The sequence below is a fragment of the Cadophora gregata genome (assembly GCF_030347475.1).
Source record: "Cadophora gregata isolate MNR1 chromosome Unknown scaffold_7, whole genome shotgun sequence".
Classification (NCBI taxonomy): domain Eukaryota; kingdom Fungi; phylum Ascomycota; class Leotiomycetes; order Helotiales; family Ploettnerulaceae; genus Cadophora; species Cadophora gregata.
The window spans coordinates 2250875-2270935 of record NW_026695930.1 but is presented as its reverse complement, the minus strand read 5'-3'; the positions used below and the strand labels follow the sequence as shown (position 1 = coordinate 2270935).

The following is a 20061-nucleotide window of genomic DNA, read 5'->3' as shown; positions in this document are numbered from 1 at the left end:
CGCTTTACTCACTTTTGGAGATGGCGGGGTAAGGAGGAGTAAACAAAATAAGCGAGAGAAAAATGGAAGGGAAGTAAAACACTTCAATGTAAAATCTAGGTAAGTCCTATCATCACATTCTCTTGTATTATCACAATACATCCTAATCCTCTCGTCTCCCTTCTAGTACTGGCTTACCACCCGCATCCCTCACAATCCTATCCATAGCACTCGCATCCTCCGGCAGCACCAAATTCAAAAACACGCCAATAACAGCCGCAACAATAAAAGGCGTCTCGACAATAAGGTTTAAACCCTGCTCAAACCCCTGCAAATGAACATTCCCCCCGCTGTAATCCAAAATTTGATTGAACCACGTCGGCTGCACGATATCAACGAACCCAATACCCAGCGAAGCCGTCAGAATGAATCGATTCCTCCTGGTCCATGAGATGAGACCAAGGACGCGAATGCCAGCGACTGCGATGGTGGAGTACAGGAACACTTGCATACCGCCGAGGACTGAGGGAGGCATGCTTCCGAAAACGGCGCCGAACTTGCCGAACATGCCCATGAGTATAAGGAATCCTGACGCGCACCATCCTGCACGACGGGATGCGCACCCGGTAAGAGAAATCACGCCGTTATTACCGGCCTGCGAAACCATGGGTAATCCCGTTCCAAAAGCACTGAACAAACTCCCCAGACCGTCACACAGAATGCCGCCTTGGATCCTGCTGTTGAATTGCGTGCCCTCAATATCCACGTTTGATATTTCAGCCGTGGCGAGGATATCAGGCATACAGGATACAGCTTCACAGATAAACATGATGAGAAGAGGTAGGATGAGCGCGCCATCAACGGAGAGCTTGAATTTGTGGACCCAGAGGAATGTTATGACAGGGGCTGCATCGATATTTTCCCGAGACCAGTAGCCTGTTGCGCCGGAGATGGCACAACCGACTGCGAGGCCGAGGATGATGGATGCAGATTTCATGATGGGGGAGCCGAATTGTTCGACGATGATGACGGTTACGAAAACGCTGAAGCCGAGGCCGATGAGTTTGGGGTCCCCCCTAACACTCAATGTCAATATTTTCTTTGAGCATCGAGCAAAACGCGATTGGGTACATACCATGGAAGAGGCTTGGGAGCAGCAACGTTCGGACATAAAGCATAGAACCCCTCTCCACCATTACAGTTACTGCTTCCTCCCCAATTCTGCATCCCGCTATTGATGAGATACACACCAACCAGCAACAACAAACTCCCGGTCACGATCTTAGGGAATATTTTGTTCAATTTCTTCGGCGGAACCATCGACATCACAATCTGGATCCACACCGTACAAAGCATACTTCCCAGAATAGCACCCCATGCATCTGGACAGGGTAATTGCGTTCCGTCCTCTGCAGTAGGACACGTTCCGTTCGCGTACCGCATGGATGTGTAATTGAATGCAATGGGCAGGATATCGAATGTTGGGCCTACGACGCTAAGAAGTCCGGTTCCGATGAAAAATGGTGTTTTGGCGATATGTACGCGGGTGACTTGCATGGCTGTCGCGATGCCTGTTGTGATAAACGCCGCAGAGACGAGATATTGGGTGATGGTTGGGTCGAAATTGAATGCGCCGCCAGCGATTGCTAAGGGAGGGGAGACAATGGAACCGATCATTGTAAGGGCGTGTTGGAGGCCGAGTAGGAGGGTGAGAAAGATAGGGATTTCATCGTTGAGGCCGTAGAATGGTGCTTCGTAGTGTTTGTATTTACGGTTTAGGGGCCAAATGTTGGGAGTGATGAGATACATGTAGTCCTGGTATTCGTGTTAGAAAAGATCGGAAGATGGTAAACGGGATTAGGTACATAATCGCCAACCCAACCTTCACGGCTGGTAAAATAGTGCTTCAAGTAGGTCCATGGATTTTTCTGGTGGTGATCAACCTCTCCACTGGATGAAGAAGTATAAACGACATCGTTGTCGTGGCCGAGTTTCTCGATCTTGCTTGAATCTTCCATGATCAGTGTAGTGACCGAATTTTTGGCCGACAAAGAGAAATGCCAATCAATCGTAGTTGTCGTCGCTGCTCAAATCCAAACTCGTATTTCAAGGTGGATATATCTTCCCTTTAGTACCTCATCCCACTCTCCTACCCATCCGTCCGTTTATCATAATCTTCAGACCCATCCAAGCTATCGAAGCTCAATATTCGGCTCGTGTTCAATCTAGATACAAACCTTCATTCCCAGATATTTCCTGTGGAGACCACCAGACCCTGCGGGTAGATAACCATGATAAGCCTTAGAGGAGATGTCCGCAGCCAGTCACAGGCGTGGGATATGTTGATGCTGCAACCTTATCATGTCGGAGTCACCCGAATGCAGGGTCCCTCTAGCCTGGAAATCTGGGGAATCGAGCCACCACGTGCCTTCAGGGGCTCGCTAAAGTGGGATGAGGAACAACATTCGGAGAGCTCATATCTTTGAGCTTCATTTCGCTATTTCGGGTGCTTCCTATCCTGTCATACATCTCTATCATTGATTACCCACTTTTGAATAGTGGAAAGTTCTTGGAAAAGTCCTTAATTTTTACTTAATTGAAAATTCTGAGTTGAATAAGTCATTTTCTGCGTCAAGCCCACCCTCGCCCTCTGCCAAGTTACCTTAGGCACATACAAATATTTCTCTGCAATTCCGTCTTCAATTTGGCTTCATTGAGTTCGCGTCAAATCTCAGTCCTCAATCAATTCTGCCTGAAATCCCTCTCAAAAGGGAAAATGGCAACTTCAGCTAGAACCATTTACACGGATGCGACAATCATCACTCTCAACTCATCACGCGACATCATTCTGAATGGCTTCATTCTCGTCGACAGGTCACGTATCGTCAACATTGGCCCCCAATCGAGCATACCAAGCTTTTTGCCCGATGACACAACCACTGTCTCGCTAGAAGGCCGGATCATCATCCCAGGCTTGATCAATACCCATGCACATCTCGCGCAGTCAATTCTACGAGGACTTGCAGAAGATCTTCCGCTACACAACTGGCTATGCAACTCAATATGGCCACTTGAGTCGTGCTATGAAGGGGATGATGGATATGTGGCTGCAAGATTGACTTGTGCTGAGATGTTGAAGAGTGGGACGACGTGCTTCCTGGAAGCTATGTGTACGCACCGTGCTGGATTTGAGGGAGTTGTGAAAGCGGTGGGAGAGAGTGGAATTCGAGGATGCATGGTAAGTTCTTTCATTAACAAGCGAAATATTGTCGAGGTTGCGATGACTGCTTTCCTGCTCCAATGCTACAATTTTTTCAACTTCCCAGTTGATGAGGTGGCTCGGAAATATCCTAACCGCGACGCAGGGCAAACTGGTCAAGTTCGAAGAAACAAATAAAGACCTCAACATTTCCGACCCCCGCGATAGAGATCTCTCCAGCATGTCGATTACTTCTATGCTTTCTGCCCATGAGAAGTTCAACGGAACCTACGACGATCGAATCCACGTCTGGGCAGCAGCCGGAACACCCCGTGGCTCGCCCCTCTCATCACACCACGAGATCGGCAAAACTTGCAAGAAACATTTCATAGGACTCACCATGCACTGCGCCGAAGCCCCCAAAGACCTCGAAATCTACCGTTCCCAGTACTCAATGACGCCCATGGAGTTCTGCCAGCGCGCTGAACTAACAGGGCCTAAAACCGTGCTCGCACACATGGTCCACCTGGACCTGGCGACTGATCTCCCCATTCTGAAAGAGACAGGAACAACAGTATCGCATAACCCGAACAGCAATCTCAAACTCGCAAGTGGCATTGCGAAGATTCCTGAGATGCTAGAGGCGGGGATTAATGTTAGTCTGGGAACGGATGGCGCGCCTTGTGGGAATACGTATGATATGTTTCGCGAGATGCATTTGGCATCTATTTTGCATAAAGGAGTCAAGTTGGATGCGAGTCTTATGACGGCGGAGAAAGTTCTTGAGATGGCTACGATTAATGGAGCGAGGGCCCTGGGCTTAGAGAAAGAGATTGGGAGTCTAGAAATTGGTAAGAAGGCAGACTTTGTGGTTGTTAATCCAAATGGTGTTGGGTCTGCGCCTTGGGATGTAGAGCAAGTTTTGGAGGGTGGGATTAGTCCTGTAACTGTTGTGATACATAGTTGTACAGGAAGAGATGTTGAAATGGTGGTTGTGGACGGGAAGGTTCTGGTAAAAGAATGTCAACTCGTTAGTGGTGACGAGGAGGAAATTTTGCATGCGGCAAAGAAGTCAGTGAGGGGCATCAGGGAGAGGAGTGATATCAAAGTCGGAGTAAGATCTGGGTGGATGTATCTGTAGCAATAGAAACATAGTTGAAAGTCTGATGGCCGTTTCCATGAAGTGCAAGATTTCCATAACACTATCTGGATGTTGAGGAATGTCAATAATGCATTACTATAATTAACATATCATGGCAACTAATACAAAGACCGTGTGTTCAGACTCGTCCCAGCTCGAAATAGAAAGCAGTTTATTCAAATCGCACTTGACAATTTCAGTCTCGCTACCTTACTCTTAACAATCTCCAACTTATCTTTCCCACCTAGCAATATATCACTGTGAAACCCTTCAAACATTGAACTTTTCCTACTCGCAAACAAAGGTCTCTTACTTACTTCCCACAGGAACTCATTGAATCCAGTCCTCATTTTTGTCCACTGCTTCGCATCTTCCATAGTCACAACTGTCACATTTTCCATCCTGCTCGCTGCTTCTACAACATCATCGACAAGACGATCGAACTGGTGGACCGCTCCAGCATACGACTTGAGCAGACTGCGATTCCCCAAATCACTCCCGATTTCTTTGACTGTTCTCGATGAGTTCATGACTGCTTCACCGCGGAGCATACCTTTCCATGCTTCTTGTAATCTCGTCATTGTGTCGAGATGATTGTTGCCTTCTGCCATGAGCTGATCGACGACCGACAATAGTGTTGTTGAGATATGCTGTATAGTCTCTATTGTTCTATTCTTGGGTGTTTGGCGTTGGTAATTGGGACTGTTAAATATCATCTCTTCCCAGGCTTTTTCTTCTGCTGTCTGGTCTCTAATGTAAAGAGTGCGCGAGGACGTCCACATGAAGGGATTGAACAGCCATGGTAGCCAAAAGGCGTCCTTGTCGACGACAGCTTCTCCAGTTAGATAGTTGAAAGGCAAAACGCTGGGGAGAGAATATATTCTTGACTTGGAATCTGCGAGGAATTTCGACAGCCACGAGAAATGCAAAACTGTTGAGAACCAATCGTTCCGGGTCTTGCCTTGATGCTTCCACGGGGACGATACTTTAAGATCTTGAACTGTATCAGCAATACAGTCTCCAAGTACTGTTTTAAACTTCGTACCAGGCTTTTTTTGGCTAGAAGAAGCATCATTTTGTATCTCTGGATGTGATGTAGACTCTGCCTCCGTGTTTTCAAGCCGTCTTATACCCTGCTTCAGGACTTCCGAGAAACTATTCGCAGTCATTGTAGTGTCTGTTTCGCAATAATCCTTGGTTTTCGTATGCGATTCTCTTGTTTTGGTGCTAACAGATTCTGCAGAAGGTACGCTACTACTTGCTTCAGATGTTGAGTCCGGACTCTTCTCCTCCACTGCTTTATTAGATCCTTCTGTTGAGGCTGCACTAGTCTCTGTCGGGGGACGCTTTGGAAAGCCAATCTTATCCATCGACTTCCAATACCATCTCGGGTTCATCATTGTTTCCTCATGGGATATTGACTTCTCCACTCTTTTATTGTCTTGTGCAGTCACTGGATCATGCTTGATTGTCAGTTGTTTGGTGTTGCCTTCAGATCTGGATTCTTTTGTTTTCGATATCTTCTTTTCGGATTGCTGTGCCAATGCTGTTGTTTCGCTCTTTTTCAATTGTTCAGTCTCGGATGTCTTCCCGATATTTTCATCAGTCGTTCTCTTACTCCCAGGTTCACGGTCTTTCGCGTATATCGTCTTTATTTGCCCGGCAGTATTCTCCTTCGATACTTGCTTACTGGGGAATCCATACTCTAAGCCAAATCTGTTAAGTTCTTGCCGGTATCTTTCATCCCATGAGAGCCTTTCTGCAGTCAGAGGTTTTCGCGCTTGTACCGTGGGTGAACTTTGCATGCGAAATGCAGACCAATATTTCTCAAAAGCTCCCTTTTTCGAGGTAGGGGTACTCTTTTGTATAGTCTTCGTGGCAGAGCTCTTAGTGTGACCGTCATTCTTTGGCTGTTTGGTGGAAGGATGAAGCTGCTCGCTTGCCTTTGAATGTACTTTCAATTCCTTCGTCTTCCCGGTTTGTGGCTTGACTTTCTCCTTGTGCGATGGAGTACCCTGGGAACCAGCCGTAGAAGTATCTCCATCTACCGTGTTTTTCTGTGCACTCTTGAGGAGCGATGAAGATAATGGGCACTTCAAGTCCTTGGAGACTATCTTGGTGTTTTTCACCACTTTAGATGCTTCCGTATTCTTGCTGACGGAGTGCGATGACTTCCCCTTTCCTGGGGAGACAGAGGGGGGACCTCCAGGTTTTAGAATGCCAGTTCGGCTCGAAACTTCACTCGATGAAGCAGTTGTGCGTTCTCTATAGAATTTTAGTCAACAGTTTCTTATACCGGAACTCAGACTTACTCTGCTTGCTGTCTCACATATGTTACCGTCAAGACTGTCGGCTGTGCTGGTTGATCCTGTTCAGTCGCGGTGAAATATCTCAGCACCCGATCCTTACACGAGTCATACGAGACAGACTCGCCAGCATTTGGAGCAGAATTGACATTTTCCCAGAACACATTAAAATGTTTACTAGTCTTATCTGCGCTACTTTTCTGCCAGAACTGCTGTTGTGAGATATAAGCCGGGGAATCAGAGATGCTTTCCCAGAATTGTCTGGCGAAAGGCGTTCCGTAGATCACCGCAGATACAAACGAGAAATATATCACTATCGCAACTGTGATGATGCCACACACTCTCTTCAGTGATCTTTTCTCCCGCTCTCTTTTCCCTAATTCCTCTACAATAATTTCTGCTGCCTCGTGATCTGGTTCCTGGTCGGCTGCGGGTTCGCCAATGGGTTGACCACTGCCAAGTTGTGCCCCATGACCTTCAGGTATTGGAGGATCTGCCATTATCGATGGTCGTATATTATTACTGTGGTATTTTTTCTGGTCAATTGAAAAGTTTGTATGGGTGGGTAGTCTGCTTCGTGGGCTACCTTCTTTGTTTTCCTTCCCTTCTTTGTTGGTTTGTTCTCGCCACTCGTTGCCATGATACGCCGAATCCGGCTCCATGCTACGATGACACAATGGAAGCAGCATCAAATTGGTATTGGTAAAAACTAACTAACGTCAATCCCTACGTTCCAGCGGAAAATATTGCAGCAGATACTGATATTTGAAGCATTGTAAGTCTTTACGGGCGATTTGTCCCTAGTGGTATCTCGTAAGCCTTGCTCCGTCGTCACTCGCAAGCTGTACCTATCTCTGTTCTAATCTGGATTTAGCCTTACAGCTACTGTCCATGACACGTGAAATCACTCAAGACCTCGTCACAGATCCGTTCCTTGGATCAAGACAAGCGACGAAGCTTGACGGGTGCAGAATAGAAACTTGCAAATCAAACTTAACTACAGGTCGCCAAATATTATGTCCCTACAATAATGCAAGGGTTGTGTATCGATAGTAAACAATAAGAACATAACCCAGTACTAGAAGCGCAGTGTTTAATAAGAAAAAAAAAACAAGTTTCACCACATACTATCCCCAAGTTCGCCGATAGCATGCCATCCATGTAGCGAAAAATCCTCGACCATACGAAAAGTGCAACTTGACATGATAGTGAACTCCGAAGCGAGTTTGGGAGTAACTAGATCACATAACACAGCAACCACCACTGTCTTCTGATCCCGGAATGCCATCTGCAAAATCCTGTTGATTAACCCAAGTACTTCTTGTATAACCACTTATCTTGTGTTGAACAACGCTAGCATCTATGGCATTGTGATTAACATAGCTCGACCACGGAAACAATCGCATTTTCTTTGAATAGGATAAACCTTACCTGATCTATACATTGACATCCGCACCTGTGCTCCACTATAACTGTATAGATCTGCTAAGCCGTCTTCTAGAGGAAGGTCCTTGCCATCACTCAAGTATGATATCTCTAAGTCTCCTGAAGAGTTTGCAACTTGTGTTCTTGATGTCACTGTCGTTATAAGCTCAATGGAAGTTCGCTCGTTCTTAGTGATACTTACACCAGTACTTCAAGGTCGTAGTATCAGTACCTTTGATCTTCAGGAGAACCCTGCGATTTTCGGCATCTTCGACAACCGTCAGTTTTCCGGATCCAATTGTGGCGCCATCAACGTCGCCAGAGGTAAAGTCCCTACAGCATCTTAGCTGAGCAATTCTAGGGAATTCAAAATCTGCCAATGATGGTAGAGGCACAACATACCAAGACTCTCCAGAATCAGACGAATCACTTTCGTCGCCATCGTTGGAATTGTCGTTGTCAGATTCCGAATCTGTGGCTGCTGGTGAATCTGGTGTTGTATATCGATAAACTGGCGAGACCGACGATTTAATCTCTGGTGAGACTGGTCTTGCGGGAGCTGGAGTGGATCTGTTTATTTGTTAGAATCACGACCAACGTTGTTGTTATTTTGTACCGACGACATTCTAAAAGCGCTCACATTGGACCAGTCGCTTCAGTGTACGGCGGTAGACCTTGCCCGTCTCTGAGAAGCGAGAGTATTTGTCGAAGCATTGCCTCCATACGCTGGCTACTTTGCCTGTGATTTTGAGAAACCGTTCGCAAGCGTATAGTGCAGTGACGTACCAGTGTATGCTCCCTTGAAGAGTATTGAGCATCTGAGCGTAGCTTCGCAATTGAACACAGTACTGATTTGTTTCCGAACTGCGGAGAACCCATTTGAGTCGAGTTCGGAGAAACATCTTACTCGTTCCAGTACGTATGCTTGATTCCAGTCTTCTAGATGCCGCATTTGCATTTATCAAGACGGTAGATGTAGTTTGAATCCATTCGGGTGGCAGGCTGTGACTCGGACGCTCTGCAGACAGTCGAAGAACTTCGATAACTGCTCGGAGGGATTCCACCTCGTTTGCAACATCCCGAGCTTCTTGGGGAGCTCTGCGAATGCTATCGATGAGAGATATGACTTTACTGAGGGTATCGAGTACGCCAGCAGCAGCAGCGACAAGTCCAAAGATTTCTGCCATTGTCAGATGTATGTGGGCGAGGTCCAAGACGAAAGCTCTGCGACAAGGCTGAGGGTTATGGGACCCTGGAGACAAGTGAGGCAGCCTGATTAGGCAATGTACCCGATAAAGTCGGTGGACTTGGTTATGGGTTTCAAGTACTTCTGAATGCGATAGTAGACCTGTAGATGTAACTGAATCATCATTTGGGAGATTCGGAGATCGAAAAAAGGGTTCTTCATGTTAGGCTCCCCAGCCTTTGGGAAGAAGCGTCGGGCTGCCCAGCCGGTGCGGCTGAAGATAAGTGTTGAGAGCATGCATGATCCTGATTCGTGGTGTTTCTCGGTTTACGTGGCTGTGAAAACATCCAGCGGATCTTCACGTGGTATGAGCTTAGTGGACTATAGAATACAGTTGCCGTGATACCAGTATGGTTTGCGTTCCAAAACATGCTTCTTTCTCAGCCACAAGGATGTCTAGATTAACCCTTTAACTCTGTCCGCATTGATTTACATCCAAAATCCTGTCACTCCAATACTTCAATAACTTAGGACCATGCTTATTCCTAACAGAAAATGCACGCTGGTCACTTGAATCAGATTTGGCTCGACAAGCCAAAGCCGGGGCAGACGACCAAAAGCAGGTTTGCGAACAATTTAAGAGAGAACCAGAACATCGGTAGCTATTGACAAAGAACATAATGATGATGACGAATCAATTGGAAATAAGCGAAAATTGAGTAATAAAGAGAAATCTGACATGTGAGCTATTGTGAGTACTCATGTACTTATGTACTCAAAATGCTTATCGGATTTCCGCGCACAGCGGTCTCTAGCACGCAGAGAACGACAGCGGTTCTCAGCATAGTTCCAGCATGCGGAGCTATATTTTGATCCCAATAGCAACTAACTGACGTCCCTCATACCTGACTCGGCCGCACCCGTAACTCCTTGTTCCCCACAACTCGGTTAGTAAATAAATAACCCGTTCTCGCTTACGCTACGGCTGCAAACGGCTGTACCCTTACTTGACATCACCAGTAAAGCAGAACAAAGAGCACAAATACCCATAGCAACATGATCATCTACAAATCATCCATCCATTCATCCATCTAAACTCTTAACCAGCCAACTCTACTGTCAAAACTCCACCTTGCACACAAAACACCAAATATACCATGCCCTCGTCACCCACTCTACCCACTTCACCCTCCTCACCCTCCTCATCATCCCCTATCACTCCCCCACCTCCATACTCATCCCCTTCTTCACCTCACTCCACCCACCCATCTCCCATCTCTCCCATTCCCTCCATCCTCTCCAGCCCCCAACGCCGTCGCCGCCGTCCCAGCGCACGCCAAATCTCATTCGCCGCCCTCGAACCAAAACCCAGGGAGGGGTTCTGGAAGGGCATCCTCCCTCGCAAACAGCGCCCACCAACCCCGCGCTGGCCCCCTGCTCCCTCATCTAACTCTAATTGGAAGCGGAACTTGAGTATCCTCGTTGTCTTTGTTGGGATTTTGGGCAGTTTGTGGTTGGATTATTGGATTGCGGGGGATGGGGAGGGGCAGGGGGTTAGGCCGGTTGTGTGTTTTATGGGTGGGGTTGCTGGTGATGGTAGTGTTTGTGGTGTGGAGAATTGGTTGGGGTTGGGGTTGAGGTTGAGGAAATGTGAAGTTGGGAGGGTGGAATCGAGTGGGAGTGGGCACGGGAGTGGGAATGGGACTGGTGGTGAGGACCCTAAGGGAGAAGGGGAGGATGAAGGGAAAGATGAGGATAAAGATGGGGATAAAGAATTTGAGGAGGCATTGAAAAAGCTGGAGATGAAGGACAAGAAAGGGAAAGATGATGGTGCCACTGAAGAGGAGGGAGGTTCTGAAGTTGAACGCGGTTTACGCTTCATGGAGGATATCGAGGGCATTGTGGACTTGACAAACTTGTTAGTCGCGCATTACAACTCGGATTCTGATCTTGATTTCAAAATGGAGCCCAAGAGCGATAGGGCAGAGTAGTAAGCTCAATCCTTTTTTCTAACCTCACGAACACTAATCCATCCCTCCATTCCTCCCTCAATCAGTCCCTCCCGTCCTCTTCAACATGAAGCCGAATCATTTCGCTAACATCAAACTCCTCACTCACAGCTGGACCACCAAGAAAAGAGCTTTCGTCTACGACACTCAATCTTTGCACCTCTCTCTCAAGCAAACTCTGTCACATCTCCTCACCCAAGAAACCGCCTTGATCGATGATTCTATCGATTGGCTTTCGGAGGTAAGTAGATCGGCTGGAGGAAAACTCACAACGACAACATCCACCTGCACCAGCAACAGCGAGAGCAGTAACGAGAACGCCAACAACGAAAACCAGAGTCCGAACCCGAATCTGGACCAGAATCCTCTCAATCCTGGCGAGTTCGAAACCCCAATCTGCTCAACTTCCACACATCCACAGCAAAATGCAACCCAACCCTCAAATCCCATCCAACCTCTCTCTTTTCCCCCCAACGACACAACCACCCTCATCAAAACAACAAATCGACTTCTCACTGTAATCAGACAGCTCAAGGAGTCTTACCACGATTTTGTATTTGCACAGCGGGATCTGGATAGCTACTCGGAAGAAGACCAAGAACACCACCCACAAGAAGAAAGTCGGCAAGAAGATAACACCTCAGAACAAAACTCCCCAGAAGAAAAGCCCCAAGAAAAAAGCCCTTCAGAAGAAAACCCTTCAGAAGAATACTCTTCAGTAGAAAGGCCCAAAGAAGAGAACCAACCAGAAGAAAGCCCACAAGAAGATCACCCTCCAGAAAAACACCTTCAAGAAGAAAGCCCTTCAGAAGAAAACCTTTTGGTACCAGAAGCAAATCCTCAAGAAGAGAACCAACCACAGGAAGAACACCACCCTTCCGAAGACCACCCAGGAAAAGGACACCCAGATGATCAAGACAGTCCAGAAAATAGGCACCGGGAAGAACAACCCTCTCTCGAAGAAAACCCCCAAGAAGCCTCATCATCATCCTCCTCCTCCCCCGCCTCCCCCTTCCCATCCCCATCCTCATCCCCTTTATCAGCCAACCCCGAAACATCAAAGAAGACATAGACATCGATCTCTTAGCGAATCAATTCAAAGGCTTGGTTAGAGCGGAGAGGGTCTTGCAGGTGTTGAGGGGGAAGGTGTTGAGGTTGATGTTGGGGGCTTGGATTGGTGAGTTTGAGGTGCGGCTTAGGAGGGTGGGGGTTAGGATGAGGGTGGGGAAGGAGAAGGAGGAGGGGATGGGGATGGGGATGGAGGTTAGGGGGGAGGGGAGGGGTTTTGGGAATGAGGAGGGAGGGGAGGGGGGAGAGAAGGGGGGAGAGGGCATGTTGGGTGGAGAGGGGGAGAGGATGGTTGATGGAGAGGGAGAAAAGGAGGGAGAGAAGGGGAAAAAGGAAGCAGGGGTTAAGAGAGAGGTGGGAGGGGAGGGGGGAGAAAAGGAGGGAGAGAAATGGGGAGGGGATGGATATGGGGAAGGGGAAGGGGATAAGGTTGAGAGAGAGGTAGTGGATAGAGGGGTAGAAGAGTTGGGGATGGCAATTGAGAAGTTGAAGGACGTGAAGGGGAGGGTGGAGGGGTTGAGGGAGGTGGTGGTGGTAGTTGAGAAGAGGGGATCTGAGGATGCTATGGATACGGGTCATATGGACACAGGGGAGGGGAACGAGTAGGAGTTGCTTGGGATGAGAGGGGATTTTGACAGGGGTTTGATCAAGCAACCAAACAAAGTAGAATGGGCACTCACATAGGTGAAAGTCAAGGAAAATTGGAAGGAAACTGTTTCAGGAAAACTTTGCTCTTTGTCGTCTATCGCGTTTTTGGTTGTCGATCTCCTTTATGTCCCATTACATTACTCAGACCAAAATAGAAGCTATTGATCTGTGACCATGCCTATTCATCATTTTCATCCTCGTCATCCTCAATATCTGAGTCTTCCAGTGAATCTGTATCAAGTCAGTATGATTCTGAGAGTGGTCAGATGCTCGTTTTACCTGAATGGTCCTCGCTACCATCATTTGACTCAACTTCTGAATCCTTATCAAGACCCTTAACAAATACAAGGGCCTGGAAATCTCTCAAGCCACTCTGTGTATCGTTTCCGGCCCAGTTTTTCGTAGGCTTTTCTGCGCCCTTTTCGAAAGTGACTTGCCGGACATGTTCGCGACTTGGTTGTGCTTGTGACAGGAACGACATATTGATGCCGTCGAGTTTGAGATCAAGCTTCGTTAGATCTTGGAAGAATTTGGCCCAGAGATTGATTCTCTGCTCTGCCGGTACATCTGCTTTGTGCACAAAAGTGACTTTGTGGAGGCTGATGGCTCTCAGAGTCGTTTGATGTTTGTGAATGATGGCAAGGATGACTTTTGGCTCGACGGTTATCATGCCGATATTGATTTCTCTTAGATGCTTCAACTCTACTGGGGGAGGCTCCGCAAATGGTGAACCCGCAGTAGCGGAGTTGAAAGTGTCTGTTGGAGAACATGAGAGCCAGGATACAATGGAGGTTGTGTCACGATAGAATCGAAAGTTCAGTCGAAGATGCTCTAGATTGACGGTGTGTGAGAGAAACTTCATCAGAAAGTAGCTGGGACAAGTAATAATGGTTTTGTCTTTCTCCACATGCATGTTGGGTGGTTCGGAATTTAAATCCAGGAATATTGTGCGGAGGTTGGCTAGAACCGGCACCATGGTCGGCTCTAGATACTTGGGGATGATAAAAGCTCGATCACCCAATGAACCAGTCCTCAGAATAACTTCGTAGTGTTTCAAGCTAGTCGATGCTTTTCCAGCACCAATTAGAATATCTCTGAAGACTCGATAGGCGAAATTGAAATGTGATGCCGAGTTGTCCACCATCCCTAAGTTGTATCTATTAGTATTAGATATAAAGCCCGGCATCCGCATTCCGGTTTCGAGTTGATATGTCCGCGTGCCATAACCTTGAGAGTCAGTCAAGCAGTCTTGATAAGAAAGAAAAGATGGTACTAGTAACATACTATTCCACGAAACATTTGGGGCATCACGAAAACGAGATTGTGAGTTGAAATCACGCATTCCAACTATGTCGAGATGGGGAAGAGCCGAGAAAGCTTCAGCAAGCAATTCCACATGACGTCCGGTGTCAAGGAAGGACGCATGCTGGAACCAGTCCGTGGTAAGTCGATTCCTCAGGGCCAGAGCCGAAATGCTCCATTGTTGAGGGTTTGGAGGCAATGGATTGGATCCTTGGGTTCCTGGTTGCTCCAAGCCGAAGATGACGTGTTTCAGGGACGATGCGAATCTAGATTTCGAGATGTCGACCAAAGCTTGTAGACTGAATTCCGTGAACATGAATTGTCGTTTGGAGAAGAACTCTTTGGCGAAAGCAATATGAAGCTGGTCCTCAATGTGCTTGCACGTGAGGCGGAGCTTGCCGTACTCAGGAGTAGTGAGGTGTTTGTTGATATTGAGGAGAACTTCCAGGGGAACTGAGGCCAGGGGAGACGATTGAGGAGAAATTGTACCTCCTAGTGAAGCAACTGTGTCGCCATTTGCTGAGCGGACTGGAATTGCGTCTACGTCCATGCTGTAAAGTGAGGGGGCCACGGCCTGTAGTAGGATGAAGATGGTACGAGCGTTTGAGTGAATTCGAATTGCCTAGCTAGAATGTGGCAAGTCTGAAATGAAGCACTATCTGGTTTTTTGCAGAATACGGATTGATTTGAGGATCAACGTTCAGGGAGGAGAAGAGAAAGAGGCCAGCCGAAGCTGACGATGAAGATCAAGACGAAGATGAAGTTGAGAGTCGCGTAACAGGCAGTCACGAGATTCTAGTCTCAAACAGGCAAACACGAAAACATGTGACCGCTGCCTGCTCTATTTTCGTCCACTGTTGGCAAAAAGTCAAGACGCTTGCTTCAGAAGCTGCAGAAGATCTTGCTCAGGAGACGCAATTGGGAAGGACTGGATGTTGGAGCTGCCAAGGGCAGGCAGCAAGGGGGAGGCTACGCTCGAAAGAGAAAGGCGCAGCCACTCACGTGAGCTGGTGCCTGAACGTGCTCTGCCGTGCCGTGTCGTGCCATCAACATCACGAAGTCAACAAAACCATCTCTCCTTTCCATCAAACTCATCTCCAGGTACTGCACCACTCTCTTCAAGACACGTCTAGGAGACTGCAACTCCATGCATTGTTCACACACATCACCTCGCCTTGAAATATCCTCATCCTGAACTCTTAGGCCATTTCAATGGCACCCACAAAGAAAGGTGGCCGCCCTGCAAAGGCCGCCAGTCCTCCATTGCAGGGATGCATCATCGCCCTCAGCGGTGCCTTTCCTGGCCGTACTCAGCCATCCGTCGACAATGAACTCATCACACCCCTCGGAGGCACTCTTGCAAAGTCCATCACCGCCGACACCACTCATCTCGTGACAACTGAAGGTGATTTTGCCAAGCCCTCAACCAAAGTCACCCAGGCAAAGTCGAAGGACGTCCTCATCGTTAATATGACGTGGTTGGAAGATTGCCTCGCTGAAAATGCTAGGATGGACGAGACCAAGTACTTCTTTGGTGGCTCGGCTGCTTCTCCTTCGGCAGCCCCGCCATCAACCAACAGCCAGATCAACGGTAAAGCCAAAGGAAAAGCAGCCAAGAAGCGCGCAGCTTCTGTTGTCGACGATGACGATGACGAGGAAGAGGACAAGCCTCAGCCAAAGAAACCCACCAAACCTGCTGGTGCCATTGCTGCCAACGGAACATCCTCTCAAGGTTCGAAGCCTACAATGGTACAAATTGACGAGTCGAAGCTAAAGTACACAGCCGCTGAGGGCCAAACCAATGTTGCAACATTATCTTCCCTCAAGATTCCCGTTGACGAGGTTTGTGGTCTCACTCACTACCAGGTTTACATTGATGATGACAAAGTCATCTACGATGCGTCGTTGAACCAAACCAATGCTGGCAATAATAACAACAAATTCTACCGCGTCCAGGTACGTGATGCAACTCCAACATTGATTCCACTAACCATGCCAGCTTCTTCATAATAATGGTCATTACCAAACATGGACTCGTTGGGGCAGAGTTGGAGACAGAGGTCAGAGTAAAATGCTAGGTGATGGCAGTCTGAACGATGCCCTTCGCGAGTTCGACAGCAAGTTCAAGTCCAAGAGTGGACTGGCTTGGGCCAATCGAGCCGACAAGCCAAAAAGTGGAAAGTATACTTTCATTGAGCGAAGTTACACTGAAGACACAGATGATGAAGAAGAAACCGAAGCCAAGGTCAAGACCGAATCCGAGGAGCAAGAAGAGGCACCAGAGTCGAAGTTGCCGGTCGCGGTTCAAGATCTCATGGAACTCATTTTCAACCAACAATACTTTGCTGCGACCATGGTGGACCTCAACTACGATGTCAACAAGATGCCCCTCGGAAAGTTGGCCAAGAGCACCATTGTCAAAGGCTATCAAGCATTGAAGGATCTCTCCGATCTAATGAATGACGTCTCGCTTGCCCAGTCAGAGTATGGCACTGACTACCAGTCCGCCATCGAGAATCTATCCAACTCCTTCTACTCCTACATCCCTCATGCCTTCGGACGAAATCGCCCTCCTATCATCAACAACCAAGACATGCTGAACCGGGAAGTTGAGTTACTTGATTCGCTGAGTGATATGAAGGATACCGCGAACCTCATGAAGAAGGAACCAAAGGATGTCGAGAAGATCAATGCACTTGACAGACAGTTTCGTGGCCTCGGAATGGAAGAAATGACCCCACTCAAGAAAGACAGTACCGAGTTCGCCGAGCTCAAGAGCTACCTTGTCGAGACAAGAGGTTCCACCCACAACGCTAATTATCATGTCGATCAGATCTTCCGTATCGAGCGTAACGGAGAGAAGGATAGATTCGACAAGAGCCCCTATGCAGGACCTCCACGTGACAGACGATTGCTCTGGCATGGATCTCGTACGACCAATTTCGGCGGAATCTTGAGTCAAGGTCTACGCATTGCTCCACCCGAAGCTCCAGTCTCTGGTTACATGTTTGGCAAGGGTATCTACTTGGCAGACATGTCTTCGAAGTCGGCCAACTACTGCTGCTCTCATATTTCCAATGGTCACGTTCTATTGCTTCTCTGTGAAGCTGAACTTGGTGATCCAAAGCAAGAACTCACTGATGCTTCTTACACCGCCGGTGAGGATGCCAAAGCCAAGGGAATGATATCAACGTAAGTTTGATGCCCCATCTCCTACTAGCTAATATTGACTCGGATCGAGTTGGGGAATGGGTATGACCGGACCAAAGGTTTGGAAGGATGCTGAAGCCATACACCCTTCTTTGAAAGGCATCAAGATCGTGAGTCCAAATCTGTCCTTGTATTGACACGCCTTTGATTTACACTTTTCTAGCCCGATGTCACAACTCCACCTGGCCCCACTGCTGTCCCTGACGCCTACCTGATGTACAACGAGTACATCACCTACGACGTCGCTCAAGTCCGCCTTCGGTACCTCTTCCGAGTGCGAATGTAGACGTGGACTTGTTGACCGTCCAGGTCTACGATTCGAGCCAACACAATTTCCTTCACACCTGTACCAACACATTTATTCTGCCGAACCAATACTACTGCTAGCTCCTACAGAGAGAACTGGGCGCTAGCTGTATGGCGTCAATCCGCGAATATTATTTTTTGAATCAAAAGCGCATCATCATCGAACGAATTCTATCACATCTCTCTGCATAGATGATGGAAACACATTTCTATTTGCTCATTAGCTAGAATTTAGCTAGACTTGAGAGGTAAATAGAGCATAAATAGCAGACTGACATATACTAACACTCTCTCGCGTCCACATCTAACAACCTGCAATCTACCGGTGAACATTCTACATCTCCTTCTAAAGCCCAATAATCTAATTCGTCGCCTTTTCTACCTTTCCCTTCTCCTCGCATCCTCGCCACTCCTCCCATGCCATCCATCACCCCACAACTCACCCTCTCCTCCACCTCTCCTCCACCTCTCCTCCACCTCACCTCCTCACCAAATCAAGCAATAACCTTCCTCATAAACACCCCCGCAAACCACCACTCCCTCCCCCTACTATCCCTCTCACACCACTTCTCCGCCACCGTCTTAAACACCACATAACCCCTCCTAGCATACCAATCCTGGTTCGAGATCTTCGGCGGCTCCCTCTGCAGCGCAACCCACATCTCATTTTCCGGGTCACTGGAATAGGAATTGGACCATGTGCTTAGCGCGAGGATGCGGGCGTTGAGTGGTGGCGCGGTGGCTATATGCTCGATTGCGTTCATGGAGGCGCGGCCGAGGCCGTGGGATTGGAGGGGTGGGGAGATCCAGAATGTGGCGATGAAGAGGAGTCTGGTTGGGGAAGGGGGGATGTTAGTTATTTGGGAACTTTAGGGGAATTTGGGGTGTGGAGAGGGGAGTTGAAGGGAGGATCGAGAAAGAGAGATTAGAAATAAGAAGGAAAGTAGAAGTACTCACCCCTCCTCAGGATCCACAAAACCTTCCTCCTCATACTCCGTATTCAGCGAAATATGTCCCACAGGCATGAATTCCCTTCCCGTGATTTCATCCTCAGGTCTTGGTTTGCCGCCTAGGGAAGTCGCTGTGTCGAGGAGAGGGGTGGATTGTTTGGGGTAGGCGGTTGTGTGTTTGGTGGTTTTGGAGGGGAGGGCGGGGTCAGTGGGGGAGAGGACCTGTGGTGTGGGAGGGGGAGGTTAGATTTATTGTTTTGCTTGGGGTTGAACTTGAAAGGGAAAAAAGTGGTATGGTTTGATAGTGTAGGATGGGAGGAGATGAAGGAATTGGCAGAAAGAGAGGAGAGGAGGAAGAAGGGTAAGGGAAAGCAGTGTCACGTGAACACAACACCAGGTTTGCCTCCTGATCAAGTCCCTTCAAGATATCTAGGGTACCACCAGATAAATTTTTACAGGGCCAGATCGAAGTGAAGGTCAATAATGCCAAAATGCAATCAAAACAAAACAAGAAGAAAGAAAATAAACTCACAACCCACTGCAACGTAAATTTCCCACTCCTCTGCAACTCCCTCCAACTCTCCACCTGCTCAGATTTCCACCCACAAGCAACCCGCTGCTCGTACATCCTGTCGATATGTGCTGGTGAGTCGGGATCCCATGGTATGAGGATGACGCTTGCTGCTGGTGTGGGCGTGTGAGTTGGTGCCGGGGAGGAGGTGTGGGCTGGTGCTGGTGCTGGGGAGGAGGTTGCCATTTTGGGGGGTTTAATTGAGATGAGATTCAAGACGGATATGGTGGGAGGGGACTTTGGTATAGGGGGAGAAATATAGATTGTCGTTGTCGTTTGTTTACAGGGTCAGAAGTAGGCGAGAGGATGTATCCTGGTTTTCTGGTATCTTGGTCGGTAAGTGGCCCTATGATTGTGAGCCCACGAACTCACGGACAAACGGTATATATCCAGTTCGTGGGAAAGAAAGGCTTGAAACGAGAGGTTTACAGTTAGCTTTGAAGATACCACTTCGGCTTCGAATCGATGTAATGATCAATCGTGGACAGAATGTGCCTTCAAGAATTAGAGGGTGGGAGATAGAAATGACTGAGTCATCATCCCTAGTGAGGGCATCCACTTGCGAAACCGAATCCGAATCCGAACCCCGAGCCCCTGAGAACAAGCGAGTTCCGGCACCACTTCAGTCAGGGGCACAGCAGCGAAAGAAAACAAAACAAAACAAAAGCACGCTTACCTACCTTATGAAGTAACAAAGCTTGTCGCGAAATAGCTTCTTCATCACTGTAAATGACATCAATTTCTGGGTGATTTCCAATGTG

General features: G+C 48.0%; 8 protein-coding genes across 10 annotated transcripts; 3 read left to right on the top strand and 5 right to left on the bottom strand.

Annotated features, from left to right (window-relative positions):
- Positions 1-142: 142 nt before the first annotated feature.
- On the bottom strand, positions 143-2228 carry ONS95_013511 (uncharacterized protein; the record flags this gene model as incomplete). The annotated part of the gene is made up of 3 exons (XM_058507165.1): positions 1845-2228; positions 1115-1794; positions 143-1055 (listed from the first exon to the last, which is right to left on the bottom strand). The coding sequence occupies exons 1-3, from the start codon at positions 1995-1997 to the stop codon at positions 143-145; spliced, it is 1746 nt and encodes a 581-aa protein (XP_058357896.1). The 5' UTR covers positions 1998-2228.
- A 246-nt stretch (positions 2229-2474) lies between these two features.
- Positions 2475-4320, top strand: ONS95_013510 (uncharacterized protein). The gene is made up of 2 exons (XM_058507164.1): positions 2475-3217; positions 3345-4320. Exons 1-2 carry the CDS (start codon positions 2756-2758, stop codon positions 4317-4319), a joined length of 1437 nt encoding a protein of 478 aa, XP_058357895.1. The 5' UTR covers positions 2475-2755; the 3' UTR covers position 4320.
- A 175-nt stretch (positions 4321-4495) lies between these two features.
- ONS95_013509 (uncharacterized protein) lies at positions 4496-7581 on the bottom strand (the record flags this gene model as incomplete). The annotated part of the gene is made up of 2 exons (XM_058507163.1): positions 6632-7581; positions 4496-6584 (listed from the first exon to the last, which is right to left on the bottom strand). Exons 1-2 carry the CDS (start codon positions 7312-7314, stop codon positions 4496-4498), a joined length of 2772 nt encoding a protein of 923 aa, XP_058357894.1. The 5' UTR covers positions 7315-7581.
- Positions 7582-9463, bottom strand: ONS95_013508 (uncharacterized protein). 2 transcript variants are annotated; one of them, XM_058507161.1, is made up of 6 exons: positions 8837-9463; positions 8691-8789; positions 8453-8620; positions 8253-8383; positions 8057-8203; positions 7582-7985 (listed from the first exon to the last, which is right to left on the bottom strand). In XM_058507161.1, exons 1-6 carry the CDS (start codon positions 9235-9237, stop codon positions 7867-7869), a joined length of 1065 nt encoding a protein of 354 aa, XP_058357892.1. In that variant the 5' UTR covers positions 9238-9463; the 3' UTR covers positions 7582-7866. The 2 variants fall into 2 exon arrangements, with proteins under 2 accessions (XP_058357892.1, XP_058357893.1); XM_058507162.1 differs by having other exon boundaries at positions 7582-8203.
- Positions 9464-10393: 930 nt separating this feature from the next.
- ONS95_013507 (uncharacterized protein) lies at positions 10394-12433 on the top strand (the record flags this gene model as incomplete). Its single annotated transcript, XM_058507160.1, has 2 exons — positions 10394-11226; positions 11357-12433. 2 exons carry the CDS (start codon positions 10394-10396, stop codon positions 12315-12317), a joined length of 1794 nt encoding a protein of 597 aa, XP_058357891.1. The 3' UTR covers positions 12318-12433.
- A 505-nt stretch (positions 12434-12938) lies between these two features.
- Positions 12939-15204, bottom strand: ONS95_013506 (uncharacterized protein). The gene is made up of 3 exons (XM_058507159.1): positions 14246-15204; positions 13241-14188; positions 12939-13192 (listed from the first exon to the last, which is right to left on the bottom strand). Exons 1-3 carry the CDS (start codon positions 14811-14813, stop codon positions 13140-13142), a joined length of 1569 nt encoding a protein of 522 aa, XP_058357890.1. The 5' UTR covers positions 14814-15204; the 3' UTR covers positions 12939-13139.
- Positions 15205-15321: 117 nt separating this feature from the next.
- On the top strand, positions 15322-18267 carry ONS95_013505 (uncharacterized protein). Of its 2 annotated transcripts, XM_058507157.1 has the most exons (4): positions 15322-16219; positions 16263-17455; positions 17505-17583; positions 17637-18267. In XM_058507157.1, the coding sequence occupies exons 1-4, from the start codon at positions 15476-15478 to the stop codon at positions 17757-17759; spliced, it is 2139 nt and encodes a 712-aa protein (XP_058357888.1). In that variant the 5' UTR covers positions 15322-15475; the 3' UTR covers positions 17760-18267. The 2 variants fall into 2 exon arrangements, with proteins under 2 accessions (XP_058357888.1, XP_058357889.1); XM_058507158.1 differs by having other exon boundaries at positions 15322-15995; positions 16047-16219; positions 16263-18267.
- On the bottom strand, positions 17964-19802 carry ONS95_013504 (uncharacterized protein). Its single transcript, XM_058507156.1, has 4 exons — positions 19262-19802; positions 18737-18951; positions 18056-18610; positions 17964-17988 (listed from the first exon to the last, which is right to left on the bottom strand). The coding sequence occupies exons 1-3, from the start codon at positions 19484-19486 to the stop codon at positions 18274-18276; spliced, it is 777 nt and encodes a 258-aa protein (XP_058357887.1). The 5' UTR covers positions 19487-19802; the 3' UTR covers positions 17964-17988; positions 18056-18273.
- Between the last annotated feature and the right edge of the window lie 259 nt (positions 19803-20061).